The sequence below is a fragment of the Felis catus genome, chromosome D1 (genome assembly GCF_018350175.1).
Source record: "Felis catus isolate Fca126 chromosome D1, F.catus_Fca126_mat1.0, whole genome shotgun sequence".
NCBI lineage: Eukaryota > Metazoa > Chordata > Mammalia > Carnivora > Felidae > Felis > Felis catus.
The window spans coordinates 57,656,560-57,675,648 of record NC_058377.1 but is presented as its reverse complement, the minus strand read 5'-3'; the positions used below and the strand labels follow the sequence as shown (position 1 = coordinate 57,675,648).

Sequence of the window (19,089 nt, the reverse complement as noted above, 5' to 3'; positions counted from 1 at the left end):
GTTTTAAAGTCACTCTGAGTAGCACAGCGTTCTAAGTTTAACTAAAACTGAACTAAAATGTAACTGAATTATACTACCAGTACAAATAACTATGTGACAATGAATAGATACTTTCTAAGCACAGCTGATTGTAAGAGCTCAATTTATGCTCCTGTTTGATATTTAGCAAGGTGTTTTTTTGATTATAAACTTGTCTTAGTAGACAATGCCTATTTCTGAACATCAGAAACTGAAAAATGTGCAGAGTAGTCCCCTTTATTCACAGTTTCACTTTCCGTGGTTTCATTTATCTGAGGCCAACCAGGGTCCAGAAGCAGACGATCCTCCTTCTGATGCTCTGTCAAGTCAATAGTAGCCTAATGCTCCGTCACTATGCCTATGTCTCCACCTCACTTCACCTCAGCATGTAGGCATTTTATCATCTCACATCATCACAAGCAGGGTTAGTACAGTACAAAAAGACAATTTGAGAGAGAGACCACATTCACGTAACTTTTCTTATAGTATATTGTTATATTTGTTCTACTTTATTATTAGTTACTGTTCTTAATCTCTTACTGTGCCTAATTTATAAATTAGTATAGGAAAAACATAGTATATTTGGGGTTCAGTACTACCCGCAGTTTTAGGCATTTCCTGGGGGTCTTGGAACGTATCCCTTGCAGATATGGTGAGACTACTCTGTTAGCTTTGAGGAAATGTTACCAGTATTATTAGGCTTTATAGTGTAAAAGTGGGAAAAAAATTGAAATGGAAAAAAGGGTGAAGGAAAAGATAAAAATTTTCGCATAAATATCAAGGCAGGATAAAAGGAAAGTTTTCCAGAAATAGTAATCATCCTTAGTTTCATGCCCCTCTCTCCTGCTCACTCCACACCAGCCACTCTGGCCTTTTCATCTCCCACTCCTGTCAAGCTCTTTCCTGATCCGTGTATAATTTCTGACTAATTCCTACTCATCCTTTGAGTCATTTCCTCAGGACGTTTTATTTGTCTGAAGATTAGGTTTGAATCCCCACATTATTTAAAACACAGTTTATATTTTCCTTTGGTAGTATTTATTACAATAGTAATTTCTTATTTCTATAATTGATGACCATCGGCTCCACTAGATCACAAGCTTCGTGTAGGCAGGACTGCCTAGCGGAATACCTGGCAACAGTCATTACTCATTTAAGGAACTAGAGTTAGGGGCGCTTGGGTGGCTCATTTGGTTAGGCGTCCGACTCTTGATAGTGGCTCAGGTCATGATCTCACAGTTCATGGGTTCCGGACCCACGTGGGGTTCTGTGCTGACAGCGTGGAGCCTGCTTGGAATTCTTTCTCCCTCTCTCTCTGCTCCGCCCCCATGCATATTCTCTCTCTCTCTCAAAATAAATAAATAAAAAAAGAAAGAAATAGAATAAATGGAGTAGAAAGAGCATTCAAAATAAACCCATCAACCAATCTCTTTTATCAAGGGTCCTCTATGTGCCAGTCCCCTGCCAAACCCTTTATGCTATTTATCTCCTTTTTTCCTCACAGTAAGTCTATGGAACATGTATTGTTGTTCTGCATTTTACAGTTGAGAAAATCATAGTTCAGTGAGGTTAAGTGATTCATTAGCAAAATGGTAAAGCCTGAAACTGAACCCAGAATCTCCAGTTCTCGGTTGGGCATTCTTTCCTTGTATCATTTCTTCAGGTGCTCATTATCAGTTCCGGGGCCAGCCTCCCTTACTCTCCCAAGGAGAGTTTCTGTGGGACTCACTTCCACTCACTTCTCATGAGTTTTCTCTTCTGTTATGAAAGGATTAAACCAGTGGATTGATGTTTCTAAAAGTGTAGTCCACAGTTCATCTGCATCAGAACCATGGAGGGGGGACAAATGGACGTTCTTATGAAAAATTCCATTTCAAGATTCCCACCAAGACTTGTTACATAAAAATGTGTGTGTTTGGGGTGGGGGTGGAGGTGGGGGGAGGAGAAAGTCAAGGAATCTATTTTTAGCAGGCTCTTGGGGAGATTTTTATGCATGTTTGAGTTGAGGACACTTCATTAGGTGATTTCCAAAATTCCCTCTAGTTTTGACAGTCTTTACTTCTAAGACATTTGGAGGGAATGCCTTTGTATTTCTATCATCTTTTACATAGCCTGGAACTAAATATACTTTTAGTTAAATACATTTGAATTTGGAAGACAGATTTAAGTCTTTGCTAAGGTACCTCTTGACCCTTAGAGTTACCATCTTTAAGATGGAAATAATAACAACAAACCCTATTCTGGCTGCCAACAGTTGATGTGGAAGATAAATTAAGTCATGTTTTTGAAAGCTCTTGTGATGACTCCAAGTTGAAGAACCATTACAGATAATAAAGTGGACACCAAAAGGAGTTACTTCGGTCCTTCAAACTCACAGATGGCTGAGATACAGCTCTTTCAAGTGGACTGACTAGGGAGTTTATTAAAAAACAAAAACAAAACAAAAAACAAACAAACAAGCATCACCTTTGAAAATTACATTTCCTCCAAAGTAGGTAGGGTCTTTCCAAGGAAATAACATTGATTTTTCCGGAGAAACCTGAGGCATTCCCATAGTGCCCCCTGGTGGAACTTAGAAGCTAACTTAAATTTACCATCCTTGTCAGGCATTTATTTGCTGTTTGTTTAGCAGAGAGATGGATCTATCTATCTATCTATGTGTCTGTCTGTCTGTCTGTCTATGTGTCTATCTAAATCTGTTTTCCACCTACACTGGGAACTTTTGGTGGAAGTTCTCTTTGTCCCCAGAACCTACCATTCATTCTTCATGCATTCATTTAACCATTAGTGAGCATCTATAGTTCTAGGTGCTGTGCTTAGCACCCAGGATTAAGCAGAGGAGCCTGGTGGCCAACAACAACAGTGATATATGCCATGTAGGAGAAGGTACAGGGAACTATGGAAGCCACTTTCTTTGGTCAATACCCATTGATCAGTTTAGAGAAAAAGCATGGCATATTTGGGGATGGATGGCAAATATGAGGCAGAAAGTGTGAATAGGAGCTAGATGATGAAGGGCCTACTCTATTAATAAGTTTGGTTTTATGCTAAGGCCAATGGGAAACAAGTGAACAGTTTTAAAGAGAGGAGCAATAGGATTCGATTTTTGTTTTGAGAGATCATTGTGACTACAGTGGGTTGACCTGATTGATTGGATGAGGCAAGACCGGAGGCAGAAAAAGTCAGCTAGGAAGCCATTGCATAGTCCAGGTGAGAAATGAATGTTTGGTGGGAAGGATACACAGGGAGGGTAAAATGTATTGCCAAAATTCTGTTTCTCTCTTACAAAAGCATTTTATTCTTTGTATCTTACATTTACATTATACAAATTCTTTGGTATATATGAAGTCATTCATTTAAAAACATATAACAGTGATGGGAAAAAATATTTTTGTGTTCACATAATTATAAAGACTGGAAGGGAAGGATGCATACCAAATTCATGATGAGGCTGCTTCTGAGGAGGTGTGGTGGGCTGTAAAAATAGCCATGGTCCTATCCTGCCCTGTATCCACACCCGTTACTATGTGATTTTGCATTTCTTTTCATTCCCCCTTGCATTCCTCCTCCCCTTGAATCTGGGAAGGCCTTATTACTTTATTTAGCCAATAAAATGCAATAGAAGTGACGTGTACCAGTTCTGAGCCTAGGCCTCAAGAGGCCTTACATGCTGTCACCTTCCCTTTTGGATCCCTGCCCAGGCACCCATGTGAACAAGCCTGGGCTAGCCTGCTGAAATATGGGAGCCACATGAGGCAGAACTCAGCCAACCCAGCTAAGTCCATCCTAAACTAACCAGCACCCAATCAACTTGGCAGCTGACCCCCATCTGATAATTGGACCAGAAGAACCAGACAGATGATCTCAGTCCAAATTGCCAAGCTGTGAGACATATAAATAGTTTTGGGGTAGTTTGTTTTACAGCAAAAGTTGACCATTACAGAAACTGGTGTCTGAAAGTGAAATGCTTACCTTTAACAAAACCCCAAATTCATGGCATTGGCTTTGGGATCAGGGATGGGTGGAGATTGGAAAAATGGCAAGCAAACAGTGAAGTCTGGAAAAAATGGTGAGGAAATTGTTTGGAGGCTGGAAAAAATGGTGATCTGTGTTTTATAATAGCAAAACAATTGGCCAAAGTGTTGCCTATGGCAACTTGGAAGCTGGGGGAAAATACTCAGAAAGTGTTTGGTTAGCTAAGGAGATCTCTAGGCAGAGTGTTGAAAGTGTCAGTTGGGTGTTCCTAGCTGTGTAACCTTGTAACAGGAAGAGAGGTACCAGCTAAAGAAAGAACCGGCAAAAAGAATTTAGAGAGAACAGAGAGGGACAGGACTTGGTTAAAAAATAAAACTTTTTGGGGGACACCTGGGTGGCTCAGTCGGTTGAGCGTCTGATTTTGGCTCAGATCATGATCCCAGGGTTGTGGGATTGAGCCCCATGTCAGACTCCATGCTTAGCATGGATTAAGATTCTCTCTCTCTCTCTCTCTCTCTCTCTCTCTTTCTCTCTCTCTCTCTCCCTCTTTCTTTCTCTGCCTCTCTCCTGCTCATGAGCATTCTCTTTCTAAAACAAAATTTAAAAAAATAAATAAATAATAAATTTTTTTTCATCTTGAGGCTCTCTAGCCAGCATAGGGTTATTACAGGAAAATACATTCTGGAGATGTAGATCATATCAAAGATGTACCTGTAACACACTTTGTAAAGACTTTGAAAGAATTAGTGGTATCTAATAGATTCCTAGACAAAAAGACTTCTTGGAATCCTTCCTAACAGCAATATCCACAGAAGCCCAATTCCAAAATAGCAGTGATAAAATTGAGGGAGATGTCTCTAAAACAGTTGTTTGTATAGAGTCGACCATAATCAGATACATAGAAAACCCACAAAAATTTTAAATGAGTTGTACATGCCAAAGTACCAACAGCTTGAACTAAAAGGAACTGAGAAATAATTCCCATTGCTACCCAGCTCCCCACATGTGCTACTGCTTCAGAAGTAGCTGAGGAGAGAGATGGGCAAGGAGGGAGGGTCCAGAGGGTGGAGCCAAGAAGCACAGAGATCAGTGGACTAGGGAGCCACTCCCAGGGAGCAGAACGCAGGCCAGAGCAAGGAATATTAGAATATCCCTTCTCCCAGGCTGGAGCCCCATCTGGTGTTTATCTAGCTGGAGTCAGAATTGCTCTGTTTAAGGATGACTATGCCCCTTTCATGCTTCTCCTTCTTGAATAGAAATGTCTGTTGAGCTTATCCTGCCTCTGTCTCACTGTATACTCTCAGAGCAATAGTGGGAACTATGGGCATTTCACCCAGAAAGAGTGTATAAAATCAGAAGTGCCAATGGCTGAGATCAGAAACCTATTATTCAGCCTTCCCAGGATGCTTCTTCCTGCTTTTTTCTTGCTGTCTCCTGGGTCTGCAAGGCCTTTCCTTGTTTCTCTGCCCAACAGACACCTGTTCTCTCTTCAAGGCTCCACTCTAGTCCCAAGCAATTGTTTGGACCCCCTCCTGGACCCCACACAGTTGCCCCTCTCTCCTCCTACACCATTTCTGTGTTCACCTTTTACAACATTTCTTTTGTTTATTTGTTTTTGAGAGAGGCAGAGACAGAGCATGTGTGGGGGAGGGGCAGAGAGAGGGAGGCACAGAATCTGAAGCAGGCTCAGGCTCAGAACTGTCAGCACAGAGCCTGACTCGGGGCTCAAACTCACGAACTGTGAGATCACAAGATCACGACATCACAACCTGGGCTGAAGTCCTCCGCTTAACTGACTGAGCCACCCAGGCGCCCCACTATTATAGCACTTCTATTGCACTGTCACTGTTCTTGTCTTCGTAAAGATGGATGACATCTTACCAACCTCTTATTCACGGTCCTGCTTCCAGCAGGTTAGTAAATATTTATACCGGAAGGAGAAGGGACTACCAGTCAGGAGACCTATTAGCCCAGTTTTGTCTCTGACCAGCTCTGTGACTCAGAGTATCACTTCTCTCTGGACCTTAGTTTTCAACGGAATAGAAATAGGAAGGGCCCTTTCTGACTAAAGACTAAGATTTATTGAAAGAATTTTAACTAGCCGTCCTCAGGTCATGGGAGTGGAGGGGGGCAGCGCGTAGTGGCAGGGAAACAGCAGTTTGGGAGTAAGACAACTTGGGTCCTGTAGAAATCCACTCCGTGGACTCAAGTGCGTCCCTGATCCGACCCTCAGGCTTCCCTAATTGTCAAGAGAGATGCTTGCACTGAATTTGGGTTCCTTGCTTTGCGCAGGGACTGTTTCTTTTGTGGGTCGTGGATCCCTGTCCACGGGGGGGGGGGGGGGGGGGGGGCGGGGGTATGCATATGTGGGAATGGAATAGCGACTGGAAGAAACTGACCGAGTTGCTGGTTTTTTTCTGCCCTTGTTCCCTCCCCACATGGGAACAAATCTCTTCTACCCTTCCCCCATGCCTTATTTAGCCTCAGGTTGATTTCTCTCCCCTCAGTTTATGACTTTTTTTCCCGCTTCAGTTTATGTCTGTCTGGAAGCCCTCTAGCAAATCTCAAGTAGTCCTACTTCCCAAGTCTTCATTCACATATTTCTTTGCTTTGAGTTGAATGTACTCATATAACATGTGTGTCTCTTCCCCTTTAAAAGCTCAGCTCAAATTCCAATATTCCAATTCAGTTCACTTCAGCTGAACATTTTTTTTTTTTTTTTTTTGAAGGCCCATCATCAGCTTGGCTCAGTTCGGGGCCCTGGGGGTACTGCATTGAGTCAGCCAATTCCAGCTTTCGGAGAGCTGGGAGAGTCCAATACACAAGCAGATCGTTTCTTCCTGGTGTGGGATGTGCTGTAACAGAGGCTGGCAAAGGGAGCTATGGCCATATAGATATGGCCATATAGAGCAGGGCCCCTGTCCAGCTTGGCTGGTGGGGTGGGAGGTGGCAACCGGGCAGTGAAGGCTTTTTGGAAGGCATGATGCTTGAATTGAGGGTTAAAGGAGTTATTTGCAAAGTGAAGTGTCAAGCTGTGTGCCCCAGGCAGAGCCCCCTCCCATATCAGGACTAAATCCCACCTTTTACTACTCTGGGCTGGTACTACCATTTCTGGTGTAGCATATTAACTCTGGATCCAGTTTTTTGAGAACTGTCCACGTGGTGATCAGGAAGGCAATTGGATGGTCATACAAGGAACAGTAGCTGCACTGTGCATATTTAGACTGAGGGAAAAGGAATTTGGAGTGAAAAGGAGATGCAGTTTGGAATCACATTGATCTTTCAAATACAATTGGAGGGCAGAAGCTTCGGGAGGCATATTTCAGCTGAACACAAGAAAGAACTCTCTACTGGCCTTTAGTATTTTTTTTTATAAATTAAAAAAATTTTTTTTCGTTTATTTATTTTTGAGAGACAGAGTGTGAGTAGGGGAAGGGCAGAGAGAAAGGGAGACACAGAACCTGAAGCAGGCTCCAGGGTCCGAGCTGTCAGCACAGAGTCTGACGTGGGACTCGAACCCACAAGCCTTAAGATCGTGACCTGCGCCGAAGTCAGACACCTAACCAACTGAGCCACCCAGAAGCCCCTATACTGGCCTTTCTTTAAAAGAGTACAACTTGTCTTGGCAAGTTGTCACAGGAGAGGTTCAAATATAAATCTGCAGATAGTGGGAATTGATGAGGGTTGGATAAGATGAACTTTAAGGTTCTTATCAGGGATGGGGTCTCTCATACCACCTCCCCACCCACACCACCATCTCAGAGACCTGCTTATGCCTTTCTATACTCTCACCTGCTGACAGAAGTCCAAGCTCCATAGCATAGCACACAGGGCTCTCTCCACTCACACCCCTCTACTCAACATGCCAATAGCAAACCACTTTACAGTTCTCTGCACACTCAAGCTGATCTGTGCTTGATGCGTCCTCCCTCTTTGCCTTCCCCATAATTTCCAATCGGTCAATTAACTCTCTCCCATTGTGTCTTGATGGAAAGGTATAAATGCAGTGGCTTGCCTCCTACTACCATTCAGAAGGAAGCTGGGGGGTCAAATTCTTCTCTTATCAGTTTTTGGTTTCAGCTAGGAGGAAGGCATGTCACCAAAGTATCACAGAAGCCAACTGGGCCTTCTTTCTAGTGCTTTGAATCCAAAGACATAAGGAATAGATAAAGGTGATCTGGTGGATTGGGGGTCGTGGGAACAGTGTCCTGAACAGGCTGTTCCAACAATAAAATGGCTGCTGTGTCTTTTTTCCTACTTTGTAGTCTTCTGGAGGGCCCTTGGTACCTACATATTTCCAACTTCATAAATATTTATAGAATGAAATAATGAAGCATGGGGTGCCTGGGTGACTCTGTTGGTTAAGAGTCTGACTTCAGGTCACGATCTCACAGTATGTGAGTTCAAGCCCCACGTCGGGCTCTGTGCTGACAGCTCAGAGCCTGGACCCTGCTTCAGATTCTGTGTCTCCCTCTCTCTCTCTGCCCCTCCCCGGCTCATGCTCTGTTTCCCTCTGTCTCAAAAATACACAAACATTAAAAAAATTAAAAAAAAAATAATGAAGCAGAAGGATAAAATAATTTAAAGCAAGCTGCATGCAAGATGAGACCATTTAATGATTAGAATCAGAATTAAAGAGAGGAAAATAAAGATAGGAGAATGGTCCTATCACTAACAGAAATGAGGAAGTGCAAGTTTAGGGAAGACAGGAAGGAAGGACCAGGAATAACAAATATATTATAATATATATTTAACTTTTTATTATGTTAACTGATGCTAAGGTGAATAGACAAATTAGGTCAAATGAAAGAAAGAGAAAAATAAGATGGAAAAAACTTGAATATTAGCTCTTTCTTCTGGGACTTCTGATGAACCAGTTTATGAACATGTTTAGTGAATAATAAGCTAGAATATTCATTTAGGCTGAAAGTAGGTTCTAGGTATGCCATGCATATATTTCAAAAATATGTTCCATTTGGATAGCAAACTTTATGAACCACACAGTAATTAAGATAATAAAAATTACACAGAGACTCATGCTTATAAAGAGGCCTGTTTATTACCGATAACACTTCATTTGCTAAAACCACAAGAAATCCACTCACAAACACTTCAAGTGCAAATTCTCACAGGCAGTACTTATGATACATCCTGGTGTTTTCATCGGGAAAAAAAATGAGAAAATGTTGACAGAAACTGTTAAAACAAGGGCACAATTTTGAGCAACTGCTGCACAAGTCAGAAAAATAATTCATTCTTAACTGTATATATTTTATCTGGCATATTCAATGACATAATACAAAGAGTTTATTTTAGCCTAAAACAAAAAGGCCTCACCATATATACAGATGCAGACTCTTGTTTGAGTGCCTCTTTTAAGATATATGATGAATCATAACAGTGGACAAAAATATACCAAATAGTTTCAAATTAGTTGTGACTCACTTGGAAGGTAGCACTATTAGGCTCAAAATGGCACTTATAACCCGTGATATTAAGTCTACATAGATACCTTCTTCGCCTACTTGGCCAACATCTTGCTTTGAGTGTAAAATACTAGGCATTATATATAATTTGCAAATAGGAATATGCTCTGCTCTCTCAAAAGAAACAGTATTTAAGGGTGTGCATGCTTAATGAAGATTTATCATAAATTCCAGCAATGAGAAATGCTTAAAAAAACTGAATCAGAAAATTAACATTTTTGATTGTTTCTTACTTAAACTATTAGTTTCTTTAAAATACAACCCCCTAATTCCTACTGTCACCAACTAGGCACTCTATAACAGGTACTGTATCTGGGGGGCAGGGGGAGGGTGTGGGTATGAAAAACTAATAAAACATGATCTCTGCTCTCAGGGAGCTGATAGTTGGGTGCTCCTTCTCGGTCAAGAAATGCCAATGAGTTAATGAAAACAAATGGGCCAACACCTCTGACAATATTATATAAGGCTCAGTGGTAACGGAGCTGTTTCAGTTCAGTTTAATTTGGCATTAATACTTTCAAAGTTCAGCTTTTAAAAGGCAGGGAATATCCTAGGTATGTCCTATGTCTATATTTCCCAAAGTCAGTGTGTGTACCACCAGGCGGACGCGGCAATTGAGGAGGGTAGAGGGGGAAAACTGAGAGGCCGTGTGCTAAATGTGGTGCTCCTTGCCGGCAGCACTGGTTTCCGTGAAGACTGAAGGAATCATCTTTATGTCGAAACAGTTTTATTATGGAGAATGCAAAATTCAACTTACGTTTTTAAGACAGAACACGAAATTTCACGAGTGGTAGACTACTTCAGATTTTGTGCTTGGGCCCCTTCCCCCCACGTATTTATACTCTTCTGCTTTAGGGTGGAAAAATTTGAGAAGCAAACTTTAGATATGTCATTTGCCCTTACCTTGGACACGTTACTCATTCTTATATGTCCTCTTTTTCAAGTACACAGTCTTGAATGAACAAAGAGAAAAGATCATTTAATGAATGTAATAGTATGGTTAATTTTTTAAAGTAACCAATGGAAAACTTTAACTTTGTTTCCACCTGGAACTAAAGAAAATCGTGCTGTGTTAAGTCCTGCAAAGAAAGATCCTCTTCGTTCCACCTGGGACTTCTTACGGCTTATGGTAAGATGCTTTGGGGACAAATGTGAAAAACGATTTCCTCAAATTTTGTGCTTTGGATACCCCAAGTACAAGGAAACCTGAAATAATATGTGAGATCAATTGACCATTCGATTGATTAGTATGACTCTTTCCTCATCAGTTTCTAGAGCAATCTCAGAAAAACAAGTGAATTGTAAAAGGCTATAATAAATTAACATATAGTAGTATCCAGACAGACCAAAAAGGTTATGAAATAGATTTAAAATTACTTCTTACAATGTCTTAAATATTCTCACAATAATAACAAAATAACCAAAAGTCCAAAAAACAGACATAGTTTATGAACACGTTTAAAGCATTCTGAATGAATACAATTAAGATTTCTTATCAGTGAGGTAATAGGGCAATAGCTTTTCACAGTAACAAAATGTGGGAGGGGACCTAGGGAAAAAGGGAGGTAGAGAGAAAAAGGCATAAAATAAATTTATCCAATCAAAATTTGGATTTTTCAAGCAACACAAATATCAGTGGAAAACATCTGAAAGAAATACCAATAGCAGCAATTCATAGTTCATAGAACAATTTCTCCATTAAACTCCAGCTAATACCTTTGTTCGATCAATTCCAGAAGCAACCTCCTTAAGAAATAGGAGGTCTATTTCCTATATAAAGTTATGCCCAGAGTATCCAGTCTTTTTCCACTGGATCCACACTATTATGCCCAGAGTATACAGAGTCTTCCTCTCTGCTGAAGTTAGGACACCCAAATAACAATACAGTTAAAACAAAACCCTCAAATATCCTATAATGCTATATAGTCTTCAAGATGAATAAAATGGTGTTCAAGTCTCACTTACTTGCCAGGTTAAATTAAAAATAATACCCGAGCAGGTCTTTATGCAGTGAATAAAGACTGTACTCATGCGTCTACTACTCAACATATACAAAAACTCTCTTGTGAGCTAAATTCTTCTAGATAAGGAGCAAAAACTCAAATGTAACTTTCAGTGCTATGATATCATCATTGTCCCAACCTGAGTTTTAAAAAAAAGTATTGGAAGGAACCTTTAAAATTCATTTAGTACATTCCTTAATATATAAATTTGTTATTTAATTTTTTAAAAAAGATCCTTATTCTTTTTTAGTCTGTCCTCATTGAAGATAGAGAATAGTTTGATATATTCCTTCTTACTTTAGGCCTTTCAATAAAAGATTCAACTAATAACTTAAGAAGACTTATTAAACTATCTCAACAGCTTTCTCCCCTCCAGAGTTAAATGATCTTAATTCTTTGAACTCTTTCTCACAAGTCTTATTTTCCAATTTGTATTATATTCCTTTTTATTTCTGCTATGTCCTCTCCTCCCCAGTTCCCATATGATCCTAAGACACAACATCCTAGCAGGAATTGAATCAGTAAGAGGGGTACTTTTTCTCACCTCCTAAAACTTGGCTTCTTCTTAGTGGTTGCTAATAAAGGAAAGAAAGCAAAAGGTTCGCTATTTGTTCATCATAATAACAAACACAGCTAAATAACTTGCCCACAGCCAGTTTATTCCCTACTTTTTGAGAGGTTAGTTTGCCCTTCACAAGAAGTTGTTCCTGTGCCATCTTATTGACTTTTCTATTGTTTGTTTATTTCTACTGCTTATTTTCAATGTATTCTTTGACCTTGCCCCACTAGTTTGTTCCTTTTCCCCAAAACTCTAGAGAAGCCCAGTTTTGATCTATATACTCAAGGAGAATGCATTCATTTTTGTGATATAATTCATAAAGAAAAAGCTAAACAATGTAGAGCCCAAGGCTGAGACTCATGGGCCAGCACCTCTGCCCTTCCTGGTTGACTTGGATTACTGATTTATTCTATTAGGCCACTTTATACCCACTATGTCAAGTTCATGTTAAAATACCATGCTTACATAGACTTGAGAGCTTGGCTAGAATCTAGTAATTCCCTCAATCTATACATTTCAGGAACATTTGTAAAATTTTGTTAATTTTAACTTTGGATTTTTAAATTTTTGAGATAACCTAAGCTTTCATAACTTTTCACCTTGATTAAGATGACTTAAACATTGTATTATATTAAAGCACTCAAACTGTTCTCTTTATAATAGAATGACAATCATGACATGGCTTTAGTGATTATGAATGGGCTATCATATCATTTTAGCTTCACTTTGTTCTTCAGTCATGGAAACACAGACACTAAAGCCAAATACACATATTTTTGATATATATAGCATTGTTTATAATACTTGGCAGAATATAGGCTATCTCCTAAGTTACATTCTACATTCCTTAAAGCCAATAAAGCAAAAAAGTATACACATTTTCCCTAGTGCAAAGCCTTTGAAAACAATGTCATTCAGAAGTATGGTGCTCTACCCTTAGCTAGCTATTACCTACAGTCATACAAGATCTAGCTATAAGAAAGGAAGGAACAAATTAACAATAGTGGCAATACAATAATTTGAAAATTATACTTGGACTATATGGGTTCAACCAAATGTTAGCTGATAGCTGCAATAAACCAAACTATTATTTAATAAATTTTTAAATTTTATGTTATTATTATTTTTTAGGAAATAAATTCTCTAATACCAGTTATATCCCACTAGCTATTTGTTCAGTATAATTACACACAAGGCCTTGTGATTGTTACCTCTTAACTACAGCACTTGGGTTTAATTATTCTGTGAGTTATATAGGACAGGATACACTTTAAGGAGATTAAACGGTATTTCTCTATTAAGACTTTTTTAGAAGTCTGGGGAATCAACCAACAGTGACCTTCCAAAATTTTTTTCCATATTGGTAAAGAGTACTCTTGAGATCAGAAATTCTACAGTGGCCAGCAAGATGTTAGAACAAACTGGAATTTAGTTTTAAAACATGTAGTTTTAGTGTTTTCTAACACCTAAAATCTGGATATTTTATTTCTTAGTAAAATTAGCATTACTTCATCTGATAAAGGAATAAATCTACTTATAAAAATGTAATTCCAAAGTTAGACATTTAAATAAATTTAGAGCTCCTTTCTCAGTTCAGATTTTTTTCTTTACTTGAAGGCTGTGATTACTGAGCCTGAATTCTAACATGAAGATCCTTCAGTATAGTTACACTGAGTTTGCTTTTATTAACATTTTTATTTACATTCATAAGATTTTTTTAAAGGGCAAATTTATTTGCTATAGAGGGGAAGCACCTACATAGTTTGGAAGATTTCCTCAACTGTCTGAAAATTGGCTGATTAAATTATATTCAATGCAGGAACACTGTTTTAATTCATACCATACCCTGAGAAGGCACTGAGAAATCTGACAAGAACGAAACCACTAGGAGCATTGCCACTATTGTTTTACGTTCAGTAAACGTCAGAATTTTAAATACGTACAATAAGTTCACACTACATTAAGAGCACCTGAAAAAAGAGAAGCTGAAACCACATATTGTAACATCGGTTCTAAGCTAAAAATGCAAATACCCTATTTCAAATACTCTACTTGGTAAGTTAATACCTGTGACATAACAATGACACTTTCCCACAGTATTATGGGAGCAATGCCATTTTCTTGTCAATTTTATAGATTAATTTCCTTAACTAACTCTACAATTATATAGCATTTATCTGCCTTTTTTTTTTTTAAACCGTGCTCTACACAATTATAATATGGAACTAAGCTTAATCACACTTAAATAAGAAAACTCACTTATGTATTGTTTTTTTTTTCTGTTAAAGGAAGAACAACGTGTCACTATAATACTTTTAATGCAATGACTTTTGTTCAAGATTATGAAAAAATCTGAATCATTTCTCTCCAGACCATTGCATTTCAAATTGATAGTTTGTTTAGTCAGCCAACCAAAAGAAAGAAAATAAAAGTAAAAGGATACTTGGCCAGAGGAGACAGGGAGAGAATGATAATATGACGTCAACACATGGAGTTCTTTGCTGTTCTGTTCCATGTGCCAGTGCAAAGAAATGATGTACTGGTGTGCACTAAACAGAACGCCAGATCAGTCCATTTTTACTGGGCTCAAGAAAATTCTCAATCAGAGCTTCAATGAGTTTCTTCAATTCCTCTTCTAGTAAGGCAGTGTCACTGAAGAGAAAGATTAAGGGTTTTGAAATTCTTCATTTTCATCACCTTAAAATTCATTTAAATTGTTATAATTTTAAGATGACGTATTCCGGAGAGGATGATCAAACAGTTTGTTAACAAAACGGAAGTTCACTCAGTTAAAACAAAACAAGACTAAAGGGGAAATGATCACACACACACACAAAACACAATTATCACCAACTGAAGTTGAAGTTCACGAAAGGGAGTTCCTTGGTACACAGTACATGGATGAGTTACAGATTTCTCCTGAGTTAGGCAATTTAATGGCCTAGAACACCAATACTAGGTGTTATGCTAAAATGGCTTCCTGAAAACTTTGAAGGATACCCAGTAGATATTATGGGATGACATGGCATGATTCAGCTACAGAGGGAGATGTGACTAGAAAAATGAGATGTTTAAAAAATAAATATACACTTACAGGTATATATGCTTCAAAGTCATCACTGCTGTTGCCCAAAAGATTTCCAGGAAAGCCTCTTCTCAACTGACTTCACAATCATTTTTTATTACTTTACTAATCATCCTTTAGTTTTAGCCAAATACAGCATTACCCAGTTTGGTTTCCTTTAAACTCTACTCTGAATGACTTCAGGATGTCTTTTTGCCCCCAAAGGAAATAAAATCTACTCTTAAATGCAAAGACTTAGGAACATACAAAATAATGTACCTCGGACTCTGAAGGCAATTCCAAAAAATCTCCTTCCCAAAAGTATATTAATCAGTGACAAGGTACTTCTTTTAGTAAGTTTAAATAGCATTTAAGATGTTTATTAAAGTCAATTTAGTCACAATTCTTACTCTTAAAAGGCAATAAATTAGGCAGATTAAGTCAAATCATATTTGATGTAAAAAATGAGTATTCTCAGGGTGCCTGGGTGGCTCAGTTGGTTGAGCATCCATCTCCTGATTTTGGCTCAGGTCATGATCTCAGTTTGTGGGATTGAGCCCCACATGGGGCTCTGTGCACAGAGCCTGCTTGGGATTTTCTCTCCCTCTCGCTCTCTCCCTGCCCTTCCACTGCTCATTCTCTCCCTCCCCCTCTCTCTCTCAAAATAACATTTAAAAAAAAATTAAAAAAATGAATATTGTCTGAAAATAAATTATTTGTTCATCATTTCTTTATGTTCAACATATAACAGTTAAAGCTCACAGAACCTTCCAGTAATAAAAATTCACTATAATTTAAAAATTCAATTTCTAAATGATGCAGCTGGTTTGGAAAATAGTCTGACAGTTTCTCTGAAGGTTAAACATAGAACTACCATGTGACCTAGCAATTTTACACCACCTATATACCCAAGTGAAATGAAAACATGTCCACACAAAAATTTTTGCACAAATATTTGTAGCACTGCTATTCATTAATAGTTAAAATGTGGAAATAACCCAAATGTCCACTGCCTGAAAAATGGATAAAAAAGTTTTATAACCCATACAATAGAATATCATTAGGCCATGAAAACAATTTTTTTTTAAAAAAGGAATAAAGTGCTGATTCATGCAACATGGATGAAACTTGAAAATATTATGTTAAGTAAAAGATGCCAGTCACAAAGGGCTAGATATTGTATGATTCCATTATATGAAATGTCCACAATAAACTAGTCTATAATGACAGTAGATTGGTGGCCGCCTAGGGTGAAGAGGGTGGGGGATAGCAAGTGACTGCTAATGGGGATGGTGTTTCTTTTTGAGGTGATGAAAATGTTCTAAAATTGTTAGTAAAAAAAAAAAAATGATTGTGGCAAACCATAAGAGACTCTTAAATACAGAGGACAAATTGAGAGTTGATGAGGGTGGGGAAAACAGATGATGGGTATTAAGGAGGGCACTTGTTGGGATGAGAACTGGGTGTTATACATGATGAATCATTGGAATCTACTGAAGCCAAGACTACACTGTTATGTTAGCTAATTTGAGAATAAAAAAAAAAAGAATACATGGAGAAAAAAATTGATTGTAATGATTTCACAATATACTAAAAACCACTGAATTGTACACTTTGGGTAAACTGTACAGTATGTGAATTGTATCTCAATAAACTTTATATATGTGCATATGTGTGTGTGTGTGTGTGTGTGTGTGTGTGTGTGTATATATATTCAAAAAATCAATTCTCACCTCTGCTCTGGTGATGCACACATCTCTGCGTAATACTTTATCTTGGGTTCTGTCCCGCTTGTCCGAAGAGTAGCCACACAGCCATTTTGAAAAGTAAATGTAATCATTTGGCTGTTTTTACTCACAGGCAGCACCTATGCACAATTTTAACAACAGCTTAGTTACACTCAGTACCTTTTTCATTTTCAAGAGTTGTAAAACATACGCTACTTATATGAGGTATCTAAAGGAGTCAAATTCATAGAAACAGAAAGTAGAAGGCTGTTGGCAAGGGCTGGTGGGGGGCGGGGGCAGTTGTTTAATGGTATGGGGTTTCAGTTTAGCAAGATGAAAAAGTTCTGGAGATATGTTGCAAAATAATGCAGATATAGTTAACATTGCTGGGCCTGCATGCTTAAACAGTTATGGTGGTACCTATTATGTTATGTGTTTTTTACAGCTGAAAATATTTTTAAAAGAATCATAAAATACAAAAGGAGAGTACATACATAATAATTTATAAATATACCATGTACTTAACATTTATAATAGTACAGGCATTGGGTTATATACATGGTCTCTAGGCCTCAAGAATAATCTTCCAAAGTAAGTATTACTTCCAATTTACCGACAAGTTTCAAAAAGAGTAAACAACCCAGTCGAGGTAATCAGCTAAAGTGGCAGAGCAAGAAGCTGAGGCCAGGCCTATATGTACCAAAGTCCAAACTGCCTCTACATTTGCAAAGTGCTTTACAATTTCAAAGCACTTTCACAGTTTATCAATAGCTTCCAAAGCAGAGTGCCCATATCCTAGAGGACAGGGCAAATAACCTACTGGGGTACAAAAAAATTGTATACTTTTTATGTAAAAGTTAAAAAAAGAAATAAAGCTTTACTTTTGACATTGAACATATGGATTAACACTTGTACTCTTCCTGGACCACAGATCTGTCTATGAAGGTATCTTGGGGGAACTGTGGGGGTTGTACTGTGACATGGGTTTGACAGTGGTGCCTTTCACCAGGTGTCCTGAGCCTGGTCCTCTCCGTGAAACCCCTCCCTCAGTGGTATTACCATACACCGGTTGCTTAAAAGAGTCACCTTCTGGGGTTCCTGGGTGGCTCAGTCGGTTAAATGTCCAGCTTTGGCTCAGGTCATGATCTTGCAGTTCATGAGTTTGAGAACCACAATGGGCTCTGTGCTGACAGCTCAGAGCCTAGAGCCTGCTTCAGATTCTGTGTCTCCCTCTCTCTCTGCCCCTCCCCTGCTCACACTCTGTCTCTCTCTCTCTCTCTCAAAAGTAAATAAACATTACAAAAAATTTAAAAAAAAAACAGGCACCTTCTTCTCCTCTTTTTCACTCACAGACCATCAATTAGCAAGTCCTGTGTATTCTACTTCGCCCAACTTTCTATCTCCACTGCTACTATATTAAATTTAGGGGCACCTGGGTGGCTCAGTCAGTTAGGCATCCAACTTTGGTTTAGGTCACGATCTCATGGTTCGTGAGTTCGAGCCCAGCATCAGACTCTTCTGCTGTCAGCATGGAGCCGCTTCAGATCCTCTGCCCCCCTCCTCTCTCTGCCCCTACCCCACTCTCAATCTCTCTCTCAAAAATAATAAACATAAAAAAAATTCAGGCTCCCATCATCTCTCAGCTTGATTACTGAAACAGCATATGAACTGATCTTCCCGCCTGGGAGTTTGTCTCTCTCTAACCCACACGCTGCACAGGCCATTCTGCCTCAAACTCCACACTACCACTACAGTTGTAGAGAACTCCTTGTGGTTCTATGAAGGAGAACATACCTTCTCACCTCCAGATCTAGCACCTGCTGCTCCGTTTGCCTGAACACCCACTGTTCCTCCTACATCTGGATAACTCCCACTCTTACTCAGCTCCCAAAAGTCCTCTAGAATGTATTCCATAAGCCTCCCAAGTCCGAGCAGGGGTCCTTCCTATGCTCTTCCATGGCACCTTATGCACCCCCTGGTTGCATTTGTCATGTTGTAATCAGTTTCCTTCCATTTCCCCACTAGACTCTTGAGTGTAGAAACAGCGCCTTTGTCATTGCCCTATCTCCAGTGTGTCTGTACCTGTAGCACCAAAGGATTCTGATAAATGCCTATTGAACATACACATGAATATCAATCTGAAATGTGAAGAAAAACCTAACAAAGTCTTTGACACTTACTAAGTGACCTTAGGGGATTAACAACATCTATAGCACCTGCCTTATAAAATTGTTGTAAGCATCTGCAGAGAACACAC

General features: G+C 38.9%; 1 protein-coding gene across 1 annotated transcript in view; it reads right to left on the bottom strand.

Moving 5' to 3' along the window:
* Positions 1-9,027: 9,027 nt before the first annotated feature.
* The window catches only part of PGM2L1 (phosphoglucomutase 2 like 1), a 49,915-nt gene continuing 39,853 nt past the window's right edge, over positions 9,028-19,089 (bottom strand). Inside the window, exons 13-14 of the mRNA XM_003992730.6 lie at positions 16,839-16,972; positions 9,028-14,693 (exon numbers count right to left, since the gene is read on the bottom strand). Coding sequence (XP_003992779.4) covers positions 14,591-14,693; positions 16,839-16,972 — 237 coding nt within the window. The 3' untranslated portion in view covers positions 9,028-14,590. The remainder of the gene's footprint in view (positions 14,694-16,838; positions 16,973-19,089) is intronic.